The 24848-nt window shown below is 48.2% G+C and overlaps 2 protein-coding genes across 2 annotated transcripts in view; one reads left to right on the forward strand and one right to left on the reverse strand.

Moving 5' to 3' along the window:
- Nucleotides 1-5781, reverse strand: part of LOC308590421 (cytochrome P450 2G1-like) — a 68421-nt gene extending 62640 nt beyond the window's left edge. Inside the window, exon 1 of the mRNA XM_081200462.1 lies at nt 5748-5781. The gene's annotated coding sequence lies outside the window, so the exon portion shown is untranslated. The remainder of the gene's footprint in view (nt 1-5747) is intronic.
- Nucleotides 5782-7413: 1632 nt separating this feature from the next.
- Nucleotides 7414-24318, forward strand: LOC308590483 (cytochrome P450 2G1-like). Its single transcript, XM_081200574.1, has 9 exons — nt 7414-7651; nt 12738-12900; nt 13011-13160; nt 14828-14988; nt 15310-15486; nt 19261-19402; nt 20056-20243; nt 22414-22555; nt 24095-24318. Exons 1-9 carry the CDS (start codon nt 7472-7474, stop codon nt 24274-24276), a joined length of 1485 nt encoding a protein of 494 aa, XP_081056700.1. The 5' UTR covers nt 7414-7471; the 3' UTR covers nt 24277-24318.
- The last annotated feature ends 530 nt before the right edge of the window (nt 24319-24848 follow it).

Genomic DNA, 24848 nt, shown 5'->3' on the forward strand with positions numbered 1-24848 from the left:
ATGCTGCCTTTCCAAAGCCAGTTAAGCAAGGTGCTGGGCTTTGGGAAGCAGGAGCAAGGCTCTGGCAGGGTCCTCCACCAAAGCTAGGCTTTGGGAAGGAGGCACAAAGACTCCAGGATCCTGCCAGTGTTAGAGGCCTTAACTGCTTCCCAAAATGTCTAGCAGAGCTTCCTGGCAGGAGACGACAAGAACTGTAGTCACACTCGTGCACTTTCAAGAACTACTTTATTTGGTTATCCAAGCATTTTGAGTTACTACTATCTACAAGCTATTTACAGTCCTCCTTCCTCTCTTCGGAATGGTATACTTTCAGTCTACTGCTCAGAACCCACTAATGAGATTACTGCTTGATTATCCTCCCATACTTGTACTGGATAATTGCATTTCACACCTAGGTCACGGAGGATCTGTACATAATATTCCATTTTGTTACATGGTTCTGATTGCGTGGTGAGTTCCCGCCTCCCCCCGGTAGAAATAAAGACATGAGACACCATTATTAAGGTTAATGGGCTAAAATTGGCCACAACTTTATTGGTTACATGTGATGAGCGGTATTGGCTTAGGCATTGGTCCTATCGACTAACCGGCTTCAGCCTGCTTGCTTGAAGACCGGAAAGGGTTAACACCAGCAGGGGGAGCCCTGCTGATGCACATCAACTAGGCACTCCCCCAGGGTCACCGCTCGGGGGCGTGCCTTGGGCCCTGGCCTCCATAGGCTTTGGACGGGGCCACACCCCCCGGAGTCCTTTACCGGACTACCCTTCAATAACCGGGGGAGGTGATGGCGCTCCCCCCCCATTCATCTACATAACAGTACACCTGACCAATGCCTAACCGCCACTCGAGCAAAGCTTGCCATCTGTACCCTCAGACCTGTAACCAATCCCTAATCCCTGCAGAAATGTCCACCAGCCAAACATCGTTCCCCTCATTGGAAAGTTGTACGCCATCCCCACGGCAGAGGGCCACCCTGCTGAATAGAATCTTGGGGTGGTCTATGACCCGGCCCCCCAGCGCTGCCACTCTACGAGCCACCGAGCATTCCAGGATCTTTCTGGACTTATTTATAGCAATAGGGCATCTGCAATCCCTGCATGTACGCCTTTCCAACAGTGACGACCAAATTAATACTAGCTTTGGGAAATAATTTGTCAATTTGTCAAAATCGCTGTAAATGTTCCACATTAAGTCCACACCCTTTCTGTAGGCCAAATCCTTTTCACCCAACTGGATGACAAGGGCATCCGGTAGGCCTTCTATGGCGGCTCTAGCTTTCACAGCGGGCAGGAATTCCTCCCAACGCATTCTGCGATGCGTAATCCAGGAAATCTCCACGCATTTTGGTAAATTTAGTACGCACCCCTGCCCACGGCTAACAGCATGATTTGTGGCCCAGTGCATGATACTATGGCCTTGAGAGCCATAGTATACTTGAGAGTCAGTGTGGTGTAGTGGTTAAGAGCGGTAGACTTGTAATCTGGTGAACCGGGTTCGCGTCTCCGCTCCTCCACATGCAGCTGCTGGGTGACCTTGGGCTAGTCACACTTCTCTGAAGTCTCTCAGCCCCACTCACCTCACAGAGTGTTTGTTGTGGGAGAGGAAGCGAAAGGAGAATTTTAGCTGCTTTGAAACTCCTTCGGGTAGTGATCAAGCAGGATATCAAATCCAAACTCTTCTATGATCCAGACGTGCACAGCCACGTCACCTAAAGGGAAAAGAACATAACGAGGAGGGGTCAGGGACAATGCATACTGTCACTGAGGCATCTGATCAAGGTCTGTATTTTAAAATGAGCTTAAAGATATATTTGCAAATGTTTGTATGTTTCATGCCAGGCATAAAGCAGCTGGCTGAGTACTCTGGCAGTTGTTTATCTTCCTGCTCTCCTGGACAAGGGGCCCCCTGATTTATAGCAGTACCAGGAGACAAATTTCTCAAAGTTGTAAAAGGGAATTACAGGCTGGGAGCAAAGGTTACATTGACCCTACAAATTACAGAATACAATCAAGCTGCAAAAACACTAATTAAGAGTTGGTAAATAGTAAGATTTATTGTTTATTAGAAAATAATATCATGTGCCTCCCATTAGACTCGAGTCATATTTTCCTAAGGTTAAAGGGCAAGAGCTAATGGGAACAGCAGCTGGCTGGGGAAAGGGGGGGGGTGTAAACTGAAGAGGTTTTTTTTTAAGCTGTTTTCTACTGAGTTCCTTTTTCTTCTAAAAAGCTATCTATGTTAATGTATGAAATTTATTGGCTAAATGGAATTATGCAAAGGATTTAGAAAGTAAGAAATGTTAGATTCTTATGTTAGATTCTTATTTCATTGATGGTGTGTGAGAAGGTGGACCCAAGATCTCTGTTTAAGATAGAATTTAATACCATGAGCCATCTGTTTTAGCTATTTGTTTTTGGAATGCCAGGGGCAAAAGGGCAAAAGGTGATCTGGTAATTAAGGTGCCTGGTCAAGGCAAATGTAAGATATATGGCTACTTGTCTGCCATTTATGGGTAGAAGGAAATATAGCTCTTTGTCTCCCATAAAAGGTAATAGGAAGTGGGTGTATCTTTTATGATTGGTTCTAGCAAACAGCCAATAGGAATTTCAACCAGGCTGATTGGACAGAGGCAGCCAAAGGAGGAGCAAGGGGGCTGGGCTGAGGGAATATAAGTGCTGGCCATCAGGGCTGGAGGGGGCAGAGCTTTGGTATCCATATACCACTGTGTCTCTCATTTATTTGTCTGACAAATAAATTATTATTTTAATTTCTCTATTGCTGCATTGAATATTTCATTCCAGCTAAGCGTTAACCACAAGCAGGGTGCTACATCACAAAGGGCTCCGAACGTACCCCTTAAAGGCGTCTGACTTCCACCACCCTAGATCCTTTATTCTTTCAGCTGGGAGGCCGAAGTGTACCGCTATAGTGGCTGCCCTGATCCGAAAATAATGAGCCGCAAATTCCGCAGGGGGAAGGCCGCATGCAGCAACTGCCTTACGCATGACTCGTGTAAACTGATGCCTCGTCAGGCGGGAGCCATCCGCATGTATGAAAAAAGGGCCAGGGGTATTTGGTCTCAAATATATGAATCGCCTTGTGTCCTTTACTGGGCATGGCCCCTTTTTTGAGTTGCTATAAGCCGAATCAAGGCCCCTTTTCTTAACTGATCAGTTTTAGAGCTCCGGATATGGAGAATCAGGTCTGAGCGAGATAATGTCAGGTCCTTTAAAAGAATCCCCCGTGCAATATAACCAGGCTGGTCATCACACACCACTTCGCCCATGCGTAAGGTGCCAAAAAAGGCGATGGGGTACGCTGATGAAAATAGGCGTGCTTCGTACTTAGACCAGCAAATGGTCTTTAGTTTTTTTGTGGATTTGACCCAGAATGTCAAATGTTATGGGTCTTCTGCCATCAGAGCTGGGAGGCTGGAGCCTGCGCCAGCCCTCCAGCGCTTTACGTACCAGGAAATCAGCGCAAGGATCTACTGAGTACAGGGCCTTACAAAAGAAGGAGATCGGTGCAGACTGTATGTTCAGGGTTTTAGGTGCGCGACCCAAGCCCCGTAAGTGGACCAAATATTTTAACACCTCGGCCTTTTTAGGGGGGCGTCCTGCATAACATTGGCTAGTTTATTGCGAAATGCCATAAAGTCTGACCAATACTTTTTATATGATCTAAGTGTCGACGGGGCGACCGATGCCAATACTCCCTTCAGTGAAAAGGATATATCAAGAACTCTGGCCAAAAGTTTCAATATAAGGAATAATTCCTACTCAAGAGTTGAAATGAAAAACGTGTATATTCTGCTAAAAATAACAGTTTGAAGCTAGTAGTAAATTTAAACACAACGTGTAAGTACGATAGTTTTAAAGTAATGGTAAGTTTGGATACAACGTTTAAGTACAGAAATAATGTAGTTTCAAATATACAGTGATATAGTACAAAGGTACATGAAATACCAGTGCACAACAATTGTTTTATACAAGTCTCAATAGCAGTCAAAAAGAGTCCACATTATATAAAATCAGAATAAAGAATAAAGGATCAGTTAGGGCCAAAAAGGAGTATCCGGAGTGTGAATCAGATGTACGACTCAGTAGTGGTGACCAGGACAGGGCCCTGTTTCGGAGTACACGCCTTCTTCAGCTGGTAATAGCAAAAAATATGTCAAGATGGATCAAGGTGCTTCAATCCATAGATCAGAAATATAATAAATTATATACATTCTAAAGTATGTTAACACATATCATGATATTTGGTTCCATACCTCGGTTTTTTGACGACTATAAATCTGTTGGAAGTCTGTATCATTTAATTCTTTTATGTTACTCTCTTCAGGACTTCTCGCTCCCAAGGCTCCCAAGGTGCTCCGGAAATGGTTGTGGCAATTGCTGTGCATCTGGCGCCAATGAGCCGAAGCGATCCATCTGGAAACGAGATAGAGCATCCACAATGTCGTTATTGATTCCTGGTACAAACTTAGCCGAGAAATAAATGTTTAATTTAAGGCACAAAAGGACCAAGGATCTCAGTAGGGCAGCCACCCTCAGGGAACGTGGGGATTGCCTCGAGAGAACGGAAACCACCGCCTGGTTGTCCGTCCAGAAGCAAACCCTGTGATCTTTGAACTCTTCTGCCCACAAATGCACTGCCACCACAATTGGAAAGAATCCCAGGAAGGTGAGGTCCCGCGTTATGGGGTTACCTTGCCAGGATAAAGGTCATGGTTGCGCACACCACTGTCCCTTGAAATAAACGCCAAACCCCTGGGAACCTGCTGGGTCGGATTGTACCTGAAAGTCAGCCTGAAGCGACAGGCTGTCCTGCCACAATGAAATGCCGCTGTACATGTCCAGAAACTCTAACCAAATCTCCAAATCCTCCTTAACCGCTTTAGACAGGCGAACCCTGTGATGACGAGCCCGCAGTCATGTTGGCAACCTTGCCAGGCGCCCGCAAAAAGGGCGGCCAGGAGACACTACCCGGCAAGTTAAGATGACCTAGGAGGGACTGAATTTGCCTGAGGGTGATCTTCTTAAAGGATAGCAGCTGCACAATAAATTCTTTAAGGGCAGTTAACTTTTCTTTGGGTAGGCGGGATGCTTGTGCGATTGTCTCAAGCTCTATGCCCAAATAGGTCCTGGTTGTGACTGGAGCCTCAGTTTTATCATTCGCCAAAGGGACACCAAGCTCCCCGGCCAAGGATGTAAATGCTTGTAGCAATGCTATGCAGTCGGGCGGGTTACTTGCCACGAGAATAAAGTCATCCAAATAATGCCCCTCCCCTTTGGCACCTGTTCTAAAGTGAAGGGCCCAATCCAGGAATGTGCTAAAGGTCTCAAAGTTAACTGCAACCCATGGGCATGGCTTTATCTATGAAATAGAATTTAAAACCCAGCCAATGGATGAACTGGGAGGAGATGAAAGGCTGACTCAATGTCACACTTCGCTAGTAGGGCTCCCCTCCCAAATCCCCGAATAAGCTTTACCGCTTGATCGAAGGAGGCACACTTCCCAGACACAGGGATTCTAAAACCGAGGGGAAACCTATCCCACAGATATCTGGTGGCTTTCCTGTTTGGATATAAATCAAGGAGGACTTTCAATGGCTGAAGTTTAATTGGTGAGAAGGCCAGACCGAGGTTAGTATTAATACCGGTTTCTGGCAGCACTCTGGGGGCTGGGGGCACTACGGTTACCCTGGTGGAAGTGCTCCCTGCCGCCCCAGAAGGGCTGCTTACCTTTGAAACAAGTTGTGGCCAGATGGTTGCCCAGGCATTTCCCCCACTCATGCAGGTACTACTTACAGCTCGGTCGCAAACACGTCCCTCTCTTATACTCTCAGCATTGCCGATGCCTTTTTGGCTTGACCTTCCCAGATTTATTGAATGCTTCAATGGTTGGTACGCAGGATTGTATTCCAGACCCTCCACCTAGCATTTTGGAGCAACCGGGTACATCTGAGTCTCCGGTCTGAGTAGTGCGCAGCTGGGCAGCAGTACTGGCAGTCACCCTAACACACGCTCCCAGTCATCATGTAACAAAAAGTCTGTGCCAAGTTCCACAGGTGGTGGGATCTCTTTCACTAGACCTAATCGCTCTGCTCCACAGCGGCAGGTTATAGATGTTCCTAGTATATTCCATGGAGTTTTCTTGGCAGGGATACTGGAGTGCCTTGCCGGTTCCTCCTCCAGGTGGATCACATTTGGTCAAAACTCTCCACTATGACCTGTTCATCTGGGGTGCTCTGCTCGGCATAGTCCATAGCTTCTCTGAATTATTCAAGCCCCTTCGCCACGGCAAGGCAGTGATCCATGAAGGGGTAAAGTAATGTAGAGACATAACCTTGCCAACAAAAGTCCGTATAGTAAAAGCTATGGATTTTCCAGGAGTGATGTATGGAAGTGAGAGCTGGACCATAAAGAAGGCTGATCGCCGAAGAATGAATGCTTTTGAATTCTGGTGCTGGAGGATACTCTTGAGAGTCCCATGGACTGCAAGAAGATCAAACGTCTCCATTCTGAAGGAAATCAGCCCCGAGTGCTCACTGGAAGGACAGATCCTGAAGCTGTGGCTCCAAGACTTTGGCCACCTCATGAGAAGAGAAGACTCCCTGGAAAAGACCCTGATGTTGGGAAAGATGGAGGGCACAAGAAGGGGATGACAGAGGACGAGATGGTTGGGCAGTGTTCTCGAAGCTACCAGCATGAGTTTGACCAAACTGCAGGAGGCAGTGGAAGACAGGAGGGCCTGGTGTGCTCTGGTCCACGGGGTCACGAAGAGTCGGACATGACTACACGACTAAACAACAACAACAAGTATATTTCAGCTGTTATATGCTCTGTTCTAGTTAGCTGGCCACATTTTTGATACCCCTGTGTTGTTCCTTCTATTAGTGAAGAAAGCTGGAAACTGCAAGCTGAAAACAATTTTTTATTTAGCTGTAACACAGAATACGTTAACCATGAGCAACCTTCCTCAGATTCTGGCTGCTTCCCTCTCTACTCCAGCCAGGTCTCTCTCCAATCCTTCTTCCTTCCAGCCCCTCCACTCAAAGGAGGCTTTTAGTCTTGCAATCATCCTCAAAAAATAAAATTTCATAACAACTTTGGAAGCAATAAGCAATTATCAGGAGAGTTCAAAGGCGGACAACATGACCTTTGACTAGAAACCACTAGATTAAAAAGTTTAAAGTCAATTGGCATGGAAATCGTTTACCCACATCACGAAGAATGTGCACACAAACTCTCGTGCTCCTGGAACAAATATTCACAATCCTGATAACCAGGAAATAGATGATTAACTTTTGGCACAGGTTTATTGGGATTAAAGCGCTCAACAGGTTGGCCTTGTGGCGTTACATAACGCAGAAGGTGGGGCCAAATCCAGCCTTGATTCAGTATCTAGAACCCTGTCAAAATGGGACAGTTGTCTGCACTGCGACAGACTGGTAGTGACCTCCATCATGGACCTGGCCAGCATTGTAACTCTCCTTCTTGTCATCTGCCTGACTTGGCTCCTCATTTCGGCAGCAGTGAGGAGCATATCGAGCCATGGGAAGCTGCCCCCCGGACCCATGCCGCTCCCTGTGATTGGAAATTTCCTGCAGATCAAGTCATCAGAAACTTTGAAATCCCTCCTCAGGGTGAGTTGACTGCCTCGGGGAACCAGGGGCAGAAGGTGCAGTCAGTTTTGGTTCTCTGCTTCTCAGTTTTCCAACCTTAAATTCAGTTCTCAATATTTCCAGAGAAATTTGCAAACTATTTTTTTTAAAAAAAGAAATCTTAAAGGAAATTTACCAGCGTTTTAGTGCAAATGTCTCCTTATAAACACATTCCCCCTTGCGTGCCCTTTTGACTAATGTGCACATTCCCCCCCCCCTGAATATTTTCATTTGCATGCACCCTTTCCTGTGGTGTCTTCATTTGACATTGTCTGGCTGGAGATCTGCGTTGCAGAACCTGGATCCATGTGCTTCAGTTTGTGCATGGTTTGGGAAAGTGAAAGGTTGGTAGATTAGCCTTCTAATGAAAGCGGAACCAGATTTCTCCCTTAGCCCTTCTAGGAACAGAGCAGCAAGAGGAGCACCCAGGAGTCAAAGGGAAATTCAAGTAATTGAGATGCACGGAGGCATCAGTTTGCCTCCATCTCTCTCCTCTTCCATCTCCACCCTTTCTCTTGCACAGGAATATGCTCAAAATACAGTGCTTCCCCAACTAAGCGTCTCTGTGTCTTCTTTGTGGCTTACTGGATATTCCTGTCTCTCTGCCTCTCACCAAAACACCTTCCTCCATCTCTCTCCTTGTATCCCTGCCTGCCTGCCTCTAGTTGGGTAGAGTAGATGACGGTTGCCCTGTCTGTTCAAAAGCTTTTATAAAGAGAGACACCTTTGATGAAACCTGCCTCCCCTTCTTTTCATACACAAGGGAGGTAGATAGCAAATTTCTCCCACCCGTCTCCAGACAGGTCTGTAGACAGCCTACAATGACCCATTAATGTTTTAAGATGATGTAAAATGACACTATAACATCAATGCTATGTTTGTTTGTTTTTTGCAGAGACTGCATTAAATTTTATTTTTTTAAAAAAGGAGAGTTGACACACTTGGTAATCTTTTGCTTCTGTTTTCTTTGGATCCATATGTTCACCCATTTGCCTGATGCCAGCTTGGTTAAATAACACAAAAAACTCTGTTAGGACTCACCCATCCTTACCTTTGCGCTGCCCTTTCTTGGCACAGGTCTGTGTTTGAAAGCTCCCTGTTTGAACACTCCCTATTTTGCCCTGGTCCTTTCCCCATGAAAGCCCGCTCTTTACTAAGGAATCGAGCAAACTGTAATCCTCAAAAAACCCAAATTGCTGTTTGTTCTGATTCAGGATTAAAGAGCAGGTTTTCCTGGGGAAAGTGGAGGTGCCAAAAGAGCGTTACTGCGAGTAGAAGTGACACTAGTAAATCCACTTGCCTACCTTTGCAAGGTTGTTGTGAGGACCAAATATTGAGGTGCACTTTCAGCACTCAGCAAGCTAAGCATGATTCTTGCTAACTTCCGAAAGCATTTTTCTTTTTCTTTTTAAACAACTCAACAGCAATCCTACATGTTATCTTTCACAACCCTCCCCTTCTTTTTAAACTTTCCAACCTGTTTTGCATCCTGGTAGGCAGCATTTAACTATACAGCATTTAACTATAAGGTCCGTATAGTTAAAGCTATGGTTTTCCCAGTAGTGATGTATGGAAGTGAGAGCTGGACCATAAAGAAGACTGATCGCCGAAGAATGGATGCTTTTGAATTCTGGTGCTGGAGGAGACTCTTGAGAGTCCCATGGACTGCAAGAAGATCAAGCCTCTCCATTCTGAAGGAAATCAGCCCTGAGTGCTCACTGGAAGGACAGATCCTGAAGCTGAGGCTTTTTGGCCACCTCCTGAGAAGAGAAGACTCCCTGGAAGAGACCCTGATGTTCAGAAAGATGGAGGGCACAAGGAGAAGGGGATGACAGAGGACGAGATGGTGGAACAGTGTTCTCAAAGCTACCAGCATGAGTTTGACCAAACTGCGGGAGGCAGTGGAAGACAGGAGTGCCTGGCGTGCTCTGGTCCAGGGGGTCACGAAGAGTCGGACACGACTAAACGGCTAAAAAACAACAGGCAGCTTTTTGGAGACTCTAATTTTGGATAGAATCCTAGAATTGTAAAGTTGGAAGGGGGACCACCCGGGACATCCAGTCCAACCCCTGGCAATGCAGGGATCTTTTGCCAACACGGGACTCGAAACCACGTGTGACGAAAACGTTGGGTTTTGCTGGACCGGTTGGATCAATAAGCATTTCTTTCTTTCCCGGCCAGCAAATGGTTAATGAACGGCAGCCTCCGACTGGCCGTGGTTCCAGGAGGGAGTGTTTAAAAGGAGAGGATTTGAAGAGAGACAGGAGAGTTGAGAGGGTTGGTTGAGGTGGGTTGGAATTGAGGTTGGGAGATAGAGTAGGAGACGGGTTGCGCTTGGCTTTAACCATTTGCCTTTGAGCAAGAACTGCGCATTACAGTGGAAATTGTTAAGCAACACCCCCCCCTTTGATGCTAAGCTATGGTTCCCTTGGTGATGAAATACTGGTGTGTCAATATAGTGAGGCTTTTTGTTCAGGTGTTGCTGGCATCATATTTCATAAATGTCTCCATTTATTTAAATATTTGTACTCTTACTTTTTTTGTTCAATAGCAGGGTCCTCAGGGCAGCTCGTTGGAGGTCTTGTGGTTTATTTTCCCCTGCAAAGAGAAATGAATCAGGTGGCGGGAGGATTTTGTGTCCCCCCCCCAAGTAATATTTATCGAATTTTCCACTTTTTTCATGTTCACGTTTTGTTACATAATTCTATAGCTTATTACTCGATAAGAGCATCGACCTCCTTCCCTCCCTTTTTCTGACATCCACACATCTTTCTATATTCTTCTCATTTCTATAATCACTTATTTACCTTCGATCTTATTGCAGTATTTCACCTTGTTATTGGTAACTCAGTTCCTTATATTTACATTACAAAACATTTCAATGCAAGCCTGCAAACGTTTTCAAATGTTTACAATTTTCTTTCATGTAAAATATAAATTTGTTCCAGTCCTTTTGAAACAGTTCGTCACGCTGTGAGGAGGATTTTGAGCAGCAAAATGGTCCACAAAAAAAGGATTAAGTGTCTGTAAATGCCAGTCTAACCCTAACCCTAACCCTACCAAACCCCAGTTCAAATAATCCAATCAGTGGCTTGGGTGGTGGAGGTACAGCTGCCTGAGTGGACCGTGAGTGAGCAGGCTTCAGTCCGGTCCGCTTGTGGTGAATATTGTTAGGATTTTTATCCATCTGTGCTGCTCCAGTAGTAGCACTATGTTTTGTATATCACTTCAGTGTCTGAGAGAGCGTGAGACAGGAAGTCTCAGTACTGTTGGAAGTTAGTTTCACTTCTGTTTGTGATGTTGTTTCTGTGTTGTTGTTGTTTAGTTGTTTAGTTGTGTCCGCCTCTCCGTGACCCCCTGGACCAGAGCACGCCAGGCCCTCCTGTCTTCCACTGCCTCCCACAGTTTGGTCAAACTCATGCTGGTAGATTCGAGAACACTGTCCAACCATCTCGTCCTCTGTCGTCCCCTTCTCCTTGTGCCCTCCATCTTTCCCAACATCAGGGTCTTTTCCAGGGAGTCTTCTCTTCTGTTTCTGTACTGGTGCTCAAAGAGCACAGACATGCTGATGGATTCTGTTTATATAGGTAAAGGTAAAGGTACCCCTGCCCGTACAGGCCAGTCGTGTGGGACTCTAGGGCTGTGCGCCCATCTCACTTAAGAGGCCGGGGGCCAGCGCTGTCTGGAGACACTTCCGGGTCACGTGGCCAGCGTGACGAAGCTGCATCTGGCGAGCCAGCAACAGCGCAGCACACGGAAACGCTGTTTACCTTCCCGCTATAAAGCGGTCCATATTTATCTACTTGCACTTGGGGGTGCTTTCGAACTGCTAGGTGGGCAGGAGCTGGGACCGAACGACGGGAGCTCACCCCGCCGCGGGGATTCGAACCGCCGACCATGCGATCGGCAAGTCCTAGGCACTGAGGTCTTACCCACAGCACCACCTGCATCCCCATCGTAGTTTTAGAACAACGATTGACTCTTCTTCTATGACATGCCAGAAGACAAGTGTGCTCCTCTCAGGAGGGAGGGGTCGCTTATCCCCGGTCTCTCTCAACTGAGGGAGATTTACGGCCAGGGAGGACTACCGGAGAGATACTCCTGAGTCTTGGAAAGTTGGTGGCCTTCCCTTCTGGTGGTCTCTTGGGAGTCGGGGGGGGGGTCTCCGCCCGGGAGTTGGAATATCCTTTCTTGCAGTCTGAATCAGTCCAAGCCCTCCAAGAGCAGCAGAAAACAAGCTTGTTGCGTCTTCCATGTGATAGCTGTTTAGTTGTGTCTGAAGAAAGCTATCATATCATCTCCTGGTCCTCTTTTCTCCAGGCTAAACATGCCCCTCAAACATTCCTCATAAATAAGGCTTGTCTTCCAGACTCTTGATCATCTTAGTTGCCCTCCTCTGTCAATATCCTTCTTCAACTGTGGTGCCCCAAAGCTGGACATAGGACTCCAGGTGGGCTCTGAATAAGGTGGAATAAAGCAGTACTATGACTTCCCTTGATCTGGAGACTAAACCTCTGTGGAGGAAGCCTAGAATTGCATTTTCAGCCTAGAGTCACGTTTTAGAGCCTTCTGGGTCAGAGCCATTTCAAAAGACAACATTAAAACCATTTCTGTCCACACACCACAAGAGGGTTTAGTCAGAAATGGCATTTAACCTTGCAGAACTGTCCCACGAGCATCTTGACACTTGCAGAGCCAGTCTGTGTGAGACATACCAATCTCAAAATTTTATCAAAACAGGAATGGAAACTTGCTTTCATGCATTTTGTCCCCTTGCTTGATAAAGTGCATTTTGGTGGCAGGTAGAGGCCCTCTGAGCATGTGCCGAAAGCCTCCTGCCTGGCATATCTCTCCTTCCCACAAAATGAGAGACTGGTGGAGTTCAGTGAACATATTTTAACACAGAGATGAATGTTCCCACTGCCCTGTTGGATCAGACTGATTCCAGCATTTATGCTGTCGGCTTTTGTAAGAGTGCCAATGAATTGTAAGAAAAAGAAGCAGTGGATTAAAGACTGTTCTGTTTTTAAAATTTTAAAAAGTAGCCTTTGGCCTTTCTCCTGTGCAGCTGCGCGACAAATACGGCCCAGTGTTCACCGTCTACTTTGGAAATCGCCCGATTGTGGTCCTCTGTGGACATGAAGCTGTGAAGGAGGCCCTGATAGACAAGGCAGAGGAATTTAGCGGAAGGAAAACCAACCCCACTCTGCAAAGGACCTTTGATGGTTATGGTGAGGAGGAGTAACCCAGGGTGGTCCGACTTGCAACACAGGAGTCTTGTGTCTGCTGTTTCCTGGCTGCTATTCAATCCCTCTCCCCTTTCTCCTCCCCATACCTGCAGGGGTGGTGTTTTCTGAGGGAGAGCGCTGGAAGCAGCTGCGACGCTTCTCCCTCACTGTCTTGAGGAATTTTGGCATGGGGAAAAAAACAATTGAGGATCGGATCCGGGAGGAAGCCCAGTTCCTGCTGGAGGAATTTCATAAGACCAAAGGTGAGTAGGCCAAGTGAAGGGCAGGGAAGAGGAGGTCAGCAGTCCCACCAGGCTGGGCAGAACCACAAGCTCCAAAGCCCAGACAGGCTGGGGAAGGGAAGCCTTTTTGTCCCAAAGGCAGTGACAATTTCTGGGCTCCAGAAGGATAACGGGCAGGGAGGGAAGAGCACATACATTGCCCCCCAAATAACGGATAAGTAGAGATAGGGAGACGCGGGTGGTGCTGTGGGTTAAACTACAGATCCTAGGACTTGCCGATCAGAAGGTCGGCAGTTCAAATCCCCACGACGGGGTGAGCTCCCATTGCTCGGTCCCTGCTCCTGCCAACCTAGCAGTTCGAAAGCACGTCAAAGTGCAAGTAGATAAATAGGTACTGCTCTGGCAGGGAGGTAAACGGCGTTTCCGTGCGCTGCTCTGGTTCGCCAGAAGCGGCTTAGTCATGCTGGCCACATGACCCAGAAGCTGTACGCCGGCTCCCTCGGCCAATAAAGAGAGATGAGCGCCACAACCCCAGAGTTGGCCATGACTGGAGCTAACGGTCTGGAGTTGCGGCGCTCATCTCGCTCTACTGGCCAAGGGAGCCGGCGTACAGCTTGTGGGTCATGTGGCGAACCAGAGCAGCGCACGGAAGCACGAGCTCCAAAGCCCAGACAGGCTGGGGAAAGGAAGCCGTTTTGTCCCAAAGGCAATGACAATTTCTGGGCTCAAGAAGGATAACAGGCAGGGAGGAAAGAGCACATACATTGCCCCCAAAATAACTGGTAAGCAGAGATAAAGCGGGATGCGGGTGGCCCTGTGTGTTAAACCACAGAGTCTAGGACTTGCCGATCAGAAGGTCGGCAGTTCGAATCCCCGCGACAGGGTGAGCTCCCATTGCTCGGTCTCTGCTCCTGCCAACCTAGCAGTTCGAAAGCACGTCAAAGTGCAAGTAGATCAATAGGTACCACTCCGGCGGGAAGGTAAACGGCGTTTCCGTGTGCTGCTCTGTTTCACCAGAAGCGGCTTACTCCTGCTGGCCACATGACCCGGAAACTGTATACCGGCTCCCTCGGCCAGTAGAGCGAGATGAGCGCCGCAACCCCAGAGTCGGCCACGCCGTTTACCTTCCCGCCAGAGCGGTACCTATTTACTTTGACGTGCTTTCAAACTGCTAGGTTGGCAGGAGCAGGGACTGAGCAACGGGAGCTCACCCCGTTGTGGGGATTCGAACTGCCGACCTTCTGATCGGCAAGTCCTAGGCTCTGTGGTTTAACCCACAGCGCCACCCGCATCCCTAACACGCATAATACTATTATCCAATAAAAGTAGAGTTCGGAATAGTCCTCTGTGGCAAATATGCAATGAAACATGGTTGGGAGGCCCAGAGCCACAGCACAAATTGTTTAAAAGGCCTGGGTGAGTAAAAAGACATTCACCAGATGCAACAAGAGAGAGACCCTAATGATAGCGCTGAGAGAGCTCTCTGGGAAGGCTGCTCCATAGCCAGCGAAGGTCTTCATTCTAGTAGCCTGGTCAGCAATAGGTATCTCAAGTTCTGGGTGGGTACTGCAGATGATCTTTTGAGAATAGTTTGGGAGAGGACTTTGCAGGTGTTCCACAGTTCCTCACACTTCCCAAGATATCCTGGCCCCTTCAGCACAATGCCTCTTCCTTCCCTGGCATTGCAGAGAAGCCTTTCGACCCCACCTTCACCCTCAGCCGCGCCGTCTCCAACGTTATCTGCTCCATCGTCTTTGGCGACCGCTTTGACTACGAAGACAAGGATTTCCAGGCCCTGATGAAGATGATGAATGACAGCTTCCGGGAGATTAGCACCGCCTGGTCTCAGGTACCCGGTCTCAAAGCAGACAGACCACGAATCCATTTCCCAATCAGACACCCTCCTGATATGGTTGGAATGGAGCTCCCATCATCTTAATCATCCCTGAGCATTGGCCTTGCAGGCTGTGCTCTGTGCCTGATGGGATTTGGAGTCTAAGCTCATGTGGAGAGCAGAAAGGCACCAGGCTGGGCAAGGGTCTCAAAGCCAGCCGTAGTTTATAACAGCTACTTATCATCTAGTGGGGCCTCCTTGGCTTGCAAGGAAGCTCTCCTGACCCTCAGGAGGCATTCCTGGTCAGCTGCCGGTGCCTTTTTTTTCTTCTTGCAGTTCTATGACATGTATGCCAGCATTCTGAAGTACTTTCCAGGGCCACACACCAAGATCTATGACATTCTGGAAGACATGAGAGCCTACATTGCCAAGAGAGTGGAGAAGAACAAGGAGACCCTTGACCTCAATGCCCCTCGTGACTTCATTGACTGCTTCCTCATCCAGATGGAAAAGGTACCCTTGTTGGCGTATGACATGAGGTGGGATTTCCACAGGGAGCTGTAGGGTTCACACAAGGCTCACTAAGACACACATCACTTACAAAGAGATGCGATCTCTGGACTGCTACAGGGGCTCTGCAGATTCTGCTGCTTGCTAACACACACCTTGCTGCTAATACACTTTGCAACTGCTTCATGATCTTTTTTTAAAATAAAATTTTTATTGGGTTTTCATAGTTTATATAGACATAACACAAACACACAAACACAAAGACAAACATGCATAAATTCAAAACCTTATTTTCTTAACCACTTTCCATGACTTCCCCACACCTCCCCTTCTTGCATCCCAATTCCAATAGTTAACTCAGCAAGTTCTTATCTCCAACTTTTACCTCATTAATATTTTACTTAATTCTTCTTAATTTACCAGATTTTAGTTTTAAACCTCAATTAAACCATGATGCTCATCATTTAAATCCTTTTCTAAGGTCGACCCACATTCCCTTCCACAAATTTCCCAATTTTTAAACTAATTAAAGGAATAAAGACCATAATAACATAAAACAAGATATGATTATACACCCTTTGGATTCCAAGGCTCTCGCCCCCCCCTTTCCCAGTTTTGATCCCCAAAGAATATCCATCAGTCTATCAGTTCTCAGCCTGGATTCCTCACGTCCGAGGCTCTCAAATCTCTCTCAGTCCCTCTCTGCCGGTTTTGTTTGTAATCCTTTATGTTGGACATCGGATCTCGGAGAAGCTCTGTCCCAGTGGGATCTATGTTTCTTCCAACCAGACCTCCATATTCAAAATCGGAGCCCAAATCATATTTCTTGTTCCTTTTAAGTCCAAATGTCCCAAGTGTCCCAAGAGCTCCAATTTTCGTCTTAATCAAATTTGTAATCCGTACGTCTTCCGACCTCCCCATAGGAAGATCTCTCCAATCTCGATTCTCAAATTCAAACCACATTCTCATCATCCACTTCTTGTTTTCTTTATAATCCATTCTTTCAGGCCTCTGGTTGTCCTTTTTCTCCTGCGGCAATTCAGCTCCTCCTTCCCACTCCTCCAATTCAACACGTGTCTCCTCCTGTTTAGCTGCAGAATTTTCTTGAGTCAAGTCCTTGGCACAGTCCACAAATTTATTTACTTTAGAATTCAAGGTCGTTGGGTCTGTAGCCAAAGCTTTACTCTGATCTAGCAACTTTCCCAGGAGAAAGAATGTCCTATCCAATTCAGCCTGTATTTTTCCATCTGCAGCCATTGTAATGTCTCAGAACCCCCTCTAAAGGGATTCTAGTTACTTTGTATTCTTTCTCCAACAGTCAGGTTTTTATTTTGTATCTTCTTTATTTTCAACAACTTAAAGTCAGGTAAATCAAAACTAACCAGCAGAAATAGCAAGAAACAAATTTTCCAAAATTTGACAGCTCGTTTGACAGCTGTCAAACTCTTTGTATCTCCTCAACAGGCTCTCTCGCGGATCGCTCCCGGATCCCGGGGGGTTGCACGTCAACTCCTAAAAATCAATTCTCATCCTCCAGCACAAAACTTGAAATGCCAAATCGTGGAATTAATAACTTTTGTCTCTCACAGAGAGAAGTGGTCTCTCGACCTCAGTTATCCAATTCTTGCTTTAAATTATCTGCAAGACGGGGGTGGGGGGACTTCCTTTTAACGCTTCCCCCGATCGTACCGAATTCCAATGAAATGAGATTTTTAAGTCCAATTTCCGTACTACTCACGGGTTGTTACTTTTTGCAGTCCGAATGTTCAAGGAAAAAAGTCAGCACTCTCCGGCCATGGCTTGCGGCTTCACTCCGTAGAAGAAGTGGTTTACTCACAGCACCGTGCCACTCTCCGTCACCCGCTCCGAAGCCTTCAAAAAGGCTTCTTCGTGGGTCGGGGGGGCGCAAATGGTGCCCGCTGAGTCACCAATAATAATAATAATAATAATTTATTATTTGTACCCCGCCCATCTGGCTGGGTTTCCCCAGCCACTCTGGGCGGCTTCCACAGAAACCAAAAAACACTAAAATATCATACATTAAAAGCTTCCCTGAACAGGGCCGCCTTAAGATGTTTTCTGAATGTCAGGTAGTTGTCCATCACCTTGACATCCGATGGGAGGGCATTCCACAGGGCGGGCGCCACCACCGAAAAGGCCCTCTGCCTGGTTCCCTGTAGCTTCGCTTCTCGCAATGAGGGAACCGCCAGAAGGCCCTCGGCGCTGGACCTCAGTGTCCGGGCAGAACGATGGGGGTGGAGACGCTCCTTCAGGTATACTGGGCTTCCGCGCCTGTGGTTTCTGAGGGTCCCCGCGTCACCGCCGCGGCAGGACCCGTCTTCCACGGAGCAGATTCCCTCCAGAGCTCGGAGGGAATCCACCATTTGCCTTCCGCGCTAACCCGGAAGTCGCAACTGCTTCATGATCAGGTGTGCCACCATTTCAGTCACTGGTGAACCTAGAGTGTGCAGGTGATGGTTACAGGTGATGAGTGGTATTGGCTTAGGCATTGCTCCTAACCGACTATATCCGACTTCAGCCCGTCCGCTAGAAGTCCAGGAAGGGTTAACCACCAGTAGGGGGAGTCCTGCTGATGCACATCAACTGGGAACTCCCCCGGGGTCACCGACTGGGGGTGTGCCTTAGGCCCTCACCTCCTTAGGCTTCGGACAGGGCCACGCTCCCCCAGAATCCTTTATCGGTCTACTCTTTAATATGCGGGGTAGGTGATGGCGCTACCTCCCCTCTTCCATCTACAGAGCAATACCAATACCTTACCACCAATACCAAGAAAGTTGTGACGATTTGCTATGAGGTAGGCGAAAACCAATTGGCTGGTGCCAATTTGCCAGGTGGAAAAATTCCTACCAGGCCGCTCAACGGTGACCAACCAAGGTCCATAGCAAGGTCAAAAAGGGCAGTAGGGTGGGAAAAGCAGGAACAGCTGGCAGGCGGCAAAGAGGGAGATCCCTGGCTGCGCCCTGGTTTAAATAGGGCAGGCCACACCCCTAGAGTCAGCCGATTTGGCTGGCCAGGAGGTGAAGCGGCCTGGAATCCCCCCTAATTGTGCGGGGGCTTGGGCCGGGGCCGTGAAGCCCGCAACTCCAGTTCGCGTGACAGACATCAGCATTTTGGCTAATCTACTTTATTTACATATAAACACACACGGAGCACTGCAACATGGCTCCCTCTCTCTATGGCATCAGACAAGAAAGAGAAAAAGAACAAAGGAGAATAGTCCCACTTCACGGAACACAGGAACACAAACATCCTGTCTCCGTCACTTCCCACTCTGTGGAGTCGAAACATCCACCGTCATGTGATAGACAACAATCCCATGACTGCAATCACGGAGCAGGAATTCTAACATACAGAAGACCTTTTTGATAGTCACACCCACCCCATGGAAAGCCCTCCTGGAAAACGTCAGAGTTCCACAGCTATATAATTTTTCACAGACATCTGGAGGCAGCCCTAGCTTGAGAAGCTTTCACTGGTTGTTGTTAGTTTTCCGTATTTTTGTTGGAAGCCACCCAGAGTGGCCGGGGCAACCCAGTCCAATGGGTGGGGCATAAGAAATTTATCACCATTATCATTAATGATCTGATGGGGTGACATGTGTCCAGCTTGCCTAGTTTCTCTTCACCCCCATCAGACAAGTGACGTCCTTCTTCCATAAAAGGACTTTAACAGAGGCAGCAGCCCTGAAACCAACTCCCCCTACGTCTCACCCCCATGGGGGAATCCTGATGACATTGGCTTCCTGTTTGTCTTCAGGAGAAAGGCAACCCGTCCAGCGAATTCAACACCAAGAACCTAGAACTCACCACACTCAATTTGTTCTTTGCTGGGACGGAGACCGTCAGCTCCACCCTGAGATATGGGTTTCTGTTTCTGATGAAACACCCCGAAGTGCAAGGTAAGGAAGGGAACCAGCACACTGCCGCCAGGCTGATTAAAGCCCAACCTAGCTTGTTAGGGGCTGGGGAGTGAGTAAGTAAGGGGGAGATACGAGAGAGGTGTGTAAAGTTAGGCTTGGTGTGGAGAAAGTGGGCAGGAACAGTTCTAACCCAACAGAGTAATCCAGTGAAGCTAAATGTTGGGGTTACACAGTGATGAACTATGGAACTCACTGACACAAGATGTTGTGATAGCCACTGGGACAGATTTAAAAGAGGACTAGACCAACCCATGGAGAATAAGACAAACCATGGCTCTTAATCACTAGGGCTATGTTGTACTTTCACTGTTGGAGGCAGATATGCTTCTGGGCCCCAGTTGCTGGGAACTGCAAGTCAAGAGAGTGCTGTTACATTCAGGTCATGCTGATGTTTAGTTGGTGACAGGGAGACCAGGTTGCTGGAATGCCTGGGTCCCCCTTTGGCCTGACCCAGCAGAGGTGCCACTGTAAACGGATAGCTCAGGCAGTGGACTACGAGACTCGGGGTCGTGGATTCAAGCCCCATGTTGGGCCAAAGATTCTTGCATTACAGTGGGTTGGGCTAGATGAGCCTCGTGGTCCCTTCCAACTCTGATTCTCTGACCCTTCTCTGATCTAAATGCATTGGACAGCAAAAATGCACCAGGAGATTGACCAAGTGATTGGCCAGAACCGTGCCCCCAACGTTGAAGACCGGAGCCAGATGCCTTATGTGGACGCTGTCATCCACGAAGTGCAGAGGGTCAGTGATCTCATCCCCATGAACGTGGCCCACTCTGTGATGCGCGACACTGAATTCAGAGGCTACATCATCCCTAAGGTATCAGTTGTGGGGCAGAGGGGATAAAAGGTGTGTGGGACACAAGACAATGGGTTGTTGTTGTTGTTGTTGTTTAGAAGAGATTGCGTGGCGAGTTCCCACCTCCCACCAGTGGAAAGAACAACACACGACACCATAATTAAGGTTAATGGGCTAAAAACTGGCCACAACTTTATTGGTTACAGGTAAGAGCGGTATTGGCTTAGGCATTGGTCCTATCAGACTATCCGGCTTCAGTCTGTTTGCTTGAAGACTGGGAAGGGTTAACACCAGCAGGGGGAGCCCTGCTGATGCACATCAACTAGGTAACTCCCCCGGGGTCGGGGGTGTGCTTTAGGCCCTGACCTCCATAGGCTTCAGGACGAGGCAACACCCCCCGGAATCCTTTACCAGACTACCCTTCCATATTTGGGGGAGGTGATGGCGCTCCTCCCCCCAACAGATCTGCATAACAATACCCCTACCAATGCCTAACCGCCAATCCCAGGAAAGTTGTGACGATTTGCTACAAGGTAGGCGAAAAACCAAATGGCCGGTGCCAATTTGCCAAGTGGAAAAAATTCCTACCAGGCCCCTTAACGGTGACCGACCGAGGTCCATAGCAAGGTCAGAAGGAAACCTTGAAGGGTGGGCGGGTGGGAAACCAGGCAGCTGAGCGGTTCAAAGAGGGCGATCTCAGGCCGCTCTTGCCTTAAATGGGGCAAGCCACACACCCAGAGCCAGCTGATTGGATGGCTCAGGGGATGACGCGGCCCGAGGATTCCCCCAGATTGCGCGGGGCCGCAAGCCAGCCTCCCGAGGTCGGAAGTGGCTTTAGCAACATTCACAGATTTGTGCCTTGCCACCAACATCTGCCCCCAACCGCAACAGTTGATTCTTCATCCGGCACAGAATCAACCTGTTGGAGGCAGGATGAGGTGATGTTGGCTCCTGTTATTGGCGGGTATTTGGCAAAGGAAAAGGACTGGACGCCCTCCAGGAGAGTCTAAAAGATTTGCCAATCCGTTAAGCAGCCTGCACCAAGCTAGTGCCCTCGAGGTGTCTCGCATGGCCATGCTGTCTGGGATTGACCAGTGTTGCATTTCAAAACATCTACAGGGCACCAGGTTGGCAAAAGCTGCCAACATAGCACTTAAAAACAACCACAACACAACAGCCAATCCTCAAAGGATGACCAGGACCCAGTTGGTAAAGTCTCACACTGCGGCTAGTTTACAGGGTGCATGGGGAACATAGCTGTCAACTTACAGATTTGAAAATAAGGGACCAGCAGCCTCAAAAATAAGGGATCAGCCGCCAAAATAAGGGATTTTCAGAGCACAGCACACATGTTCAACTTCTGAGCCCAGCCAGCAGCCAAACGAAGCCTCAAGCGGTGGTTCCCACAGCGCAGCAACCCGGCAAAGGGGGATGCAGCAAGGAAAACCACCGCCACCTCTCCGCTGGGAAGCGCTGAGCAAAGGCGAGTCCCCAGGCAACGCGGCTGATTTGATCGGCACAAGGCATGCAAGCTCCACCCCCCAGTCGTTCTTAGACTCCTTATTGGGTGAGCAACACAGCCAAGCAACACAGTTGGAGCCTCCCTCCTCCCTGGCTGGCAGGGAGGGAGGGAGAGGAGCTGCGTCCTTTGAAACCCGGGAAATTTAAGGGACATCATCAATAAGGGACAGCAGCGGGACACAGCTCTGGGATAAGGGACTTTCCCGCCAAATAAGGGACGGTTGACAGCTATGGTGGGGGGGACATCTGTCCTCCAACACCTGGCCTCTAGTCCTCACCCTCCAGACATGAAGCTTGAAGCAGCTGGCTCACTCTGCCTAATGGCAAGGCTGGACCTCCTCTTGGCTTAAGCTGAACTACAGCCAGAGATGGAATGCCTCCCTGACCCCAGACGGATGCCCACAGTGATGCTTCTGTAGAGTCGGGGGACGGGGACCTGTAGATCAACTGACCATTTGACCAGAAAGCATGAGATTTCTGTGGATCAGCTACCCACGTGGTGCCTTCACATTCAGTCAGGGCAGTCTATAGATGTCACAGGGAGGAGTTGGCCGGTGGTCGAATGTGGCTGGCAATCCACCAGTTGAGGGAAGGGGTGGAGAGCTTCTCTCTCAACTTTCCCTGAATCTTAGCAATTCTGACCTCAATATTCTCTCCCTCTTTTTCCTAGGGGACAGAAATCTATCCTATGCTCCACACTGTCCTGTTCGACCCCAAGAAGTTTAAAAGCCCATTTGCTTTCAACCCAGAGAACTTCCTGGATGAAAATGGGCGCTTCAAGAAGAACGATGCTTTCATGCCATTCTCCTCAGGTAGATTAGTAATAACAACAACAACAGCAACAACAACAACAACAACAACAACAAATTTATTATTTATACCCCGCCCATCTGGCTGGGTTTCCCCAGCCACTCTGGCCGGCTTCCAACAGAATATTAAAATATCTATTAAACATTAAAAGCTTCCCTAATAAGGGCTGCCTTCAGATGTCTTCTAAAAGTCTGGTAGTTGTTTTACTCTTTGACATCTGGTGGGAGAGCATTCCACAGGGTGGCTGCCACTACTGAGAAGGCCCTCTGCTTGGTTCCCTGTAACCTCACTTCTTGCAATGAGGGAACCGCCAGAAGGCCCTCGGCGCTGGACCTCAGTGTCTGGGGAGAACAATAGGGGTGGAGACGCTCCTTCAGGTATACTAGACCAAGGCCTCCTCTTAAACCAGGTTTCCTCAACCTCGGCCCTCCAGATGTCTTGAGACTACAGTTCCCATCATTCCTGACCACTGGTTCTGCTAGCTAGGGATCATGGGAGTTGTAGGCCAAAAACATCTGGAGGGCCGAGATTGAGGAAGCCTGTCTTAAACACTTTTAAAATTTTTATTTTGGAAATGAGAACCTCTCCCATCCCCTCCTCCTTCACTTTTTGAAGTTGTGAATGTCGGACGCGTTCAACCTAGCGACTCTTCCGGAATCACCCTTCTCCGATGTAATTAACAACCTGAGCCTCTGATAAGGCTCCAAGCACGTTCCCCGTTCCACAGAGTATTCAACACAGGGAAGGAGCTGAGATAGCATGAGCTACATGCTAAGAGTTTTATTACTAAGCTACGCAGACAGAAAAGAAACATATCCTCTCTCTGTGAGAGCAGAGAGCAACCAAAAAACAAAGGAACAGGAAACCTCTAATGTCACATCCGTCTCCCGTGAGACTTCCAACAGTACGTAATCTCTGGAATGTAAACAGAGTCTTGTGACTCCAAGAACTGCACAGTGGCAACAACAGTGAACCTGTGTCTCCTACAGAAAACAAACCTTCACTGCACTGTGGCTTTTACTTGGTTGTTTGTAGTGTTTACACATACCCTACTCCCTAACACGCACCATAATAAATAAATGTGCAAAGGGGTGGGGGGATGTTAATAACAAATATATGGGCACAATCTGCTGGAAGGAAGTATTGGTTGTTGGTGGGGCGGCCAACTTTGGTTGGTCAAAGTAAGGGACAAGTATGGGGTTGGAGTGGGGGAGACGATTATTTTCCCTTCCAGCTCTATGATTCTATGAATCTATAAGCCAATTTTACATACACAGTCTGAAGAAATACTTCCTTTTGCCATCCTAGATCTCCTGTCCCTAAGTTTCACTAGATGACACACACGCTCACACAGAGAGATCTGTCAAAACAACAACAGGGTTTTAGTCCTATAAGAGAGGAAAACTCCCCTCTCTCCATTCACATGGATTTCAGCTGTTCCATTCACACCCCAAGGACGTTGGACTTGACCTAAACCTGGCCTCTAACCCCAAAGCCCATGTCTTCCCTCCCTGCTGATTCTTCTCCCTTTCGCCTTGCAGGGAAACGGGTGTGTCTGGGTGAAACGCTGGCCCGAATGGAGCTCTTCCTTTTTTTCACCACCACCCTGCAGAGATTCCGGCTGAAGCCCCTTGTGGACCCCAAGGACATTGACACAACCCCCCAGGAGTGCGGCTTTGCCACCATCCCGCCCTTCTACAAGCTCTGCATCGTCCCGCGTTGAGTGGAAACCAAATCTTTCCTCCCCTGCACTGTGCTCTTGCACAAGCTGAGCAGGGAGAGGGGAGCGGTCTTCTTCCCTTTCCTGGCCCTCGCCCAAGGGCTTTTGTAAGGGCCGGCTCAAGATTTTGCTCTCAAATTAGGCCTTGTTCCTACCTGTGGACTGGGCTTCCTTCGGCTGGGTTTATGCTTCTCTGCGTTTGTCATCCTTCTTTCCCCATTGCTGCCCTTCCCATCCTCTCCTCTGCTGAGCCCAAAGAACTTTGGTGCCTCTTGAATTCCCATCTCCTCGCAACGTGTGTTTAAGCTTTGACCTTACGCCTGAAAAGAAAAGAAAAACATGCAGCATTTGCTTCTGGACTTCTTGTTTCTTATACGCTGGCAGGTCCCAAGAATCGACATGGTGGACCCCCAACCATGGCTCCTGCCCTGTGGCTGTGGACTTTCAAATAAAGCATGATGGAATGTGGGCATAAAGCCAGGTGTCCCTGTTATGTGGCCTTCACATGAGAAAAGCAAAGGAAGTACCACATTTTCCGCTCTAATAGACGCACTGGATCATAGGACGCACCTTGT

This window comes from Podarcis bocagei (assembly GCF_964188305.1).
Source record: "Podarcis bocagei genome assembly, chromosome: 7".
NCBI lineage: Eukaryota > Metazoa > Chordata > Lepidosauria > Squamata > Lacertidae > Podarcis > Podarcis bocagei.

What these genes read in the sequence shown, in the direction of transcription:
- LOC308590483 (XM_081200574.1), top strand. Translation starts at nt 7,472, where the DNA reads ATGGACCTGGCCAGCATTGTAACTCTCCTTCTTGTCATCTGCCTGACT. An exon ending in AAGGACCTTTGATGGTTATG is followed by an intron (nt 12,901 to 13,010) that starts GTGAGGAGGAGT and finishes CCATACCTGCAG; the next exon opens with GGGTGGTGTTTTCTGAGGGA. An exon ending in GAGGCTACATCATCCCTAAG is followed by an intron (nt 20,244 to 22,413) that starts GTATCAGTTGTG and finishes TCTTTTTCCTAG; the next exon opens with GGGACAGAAATCTATCCTAT.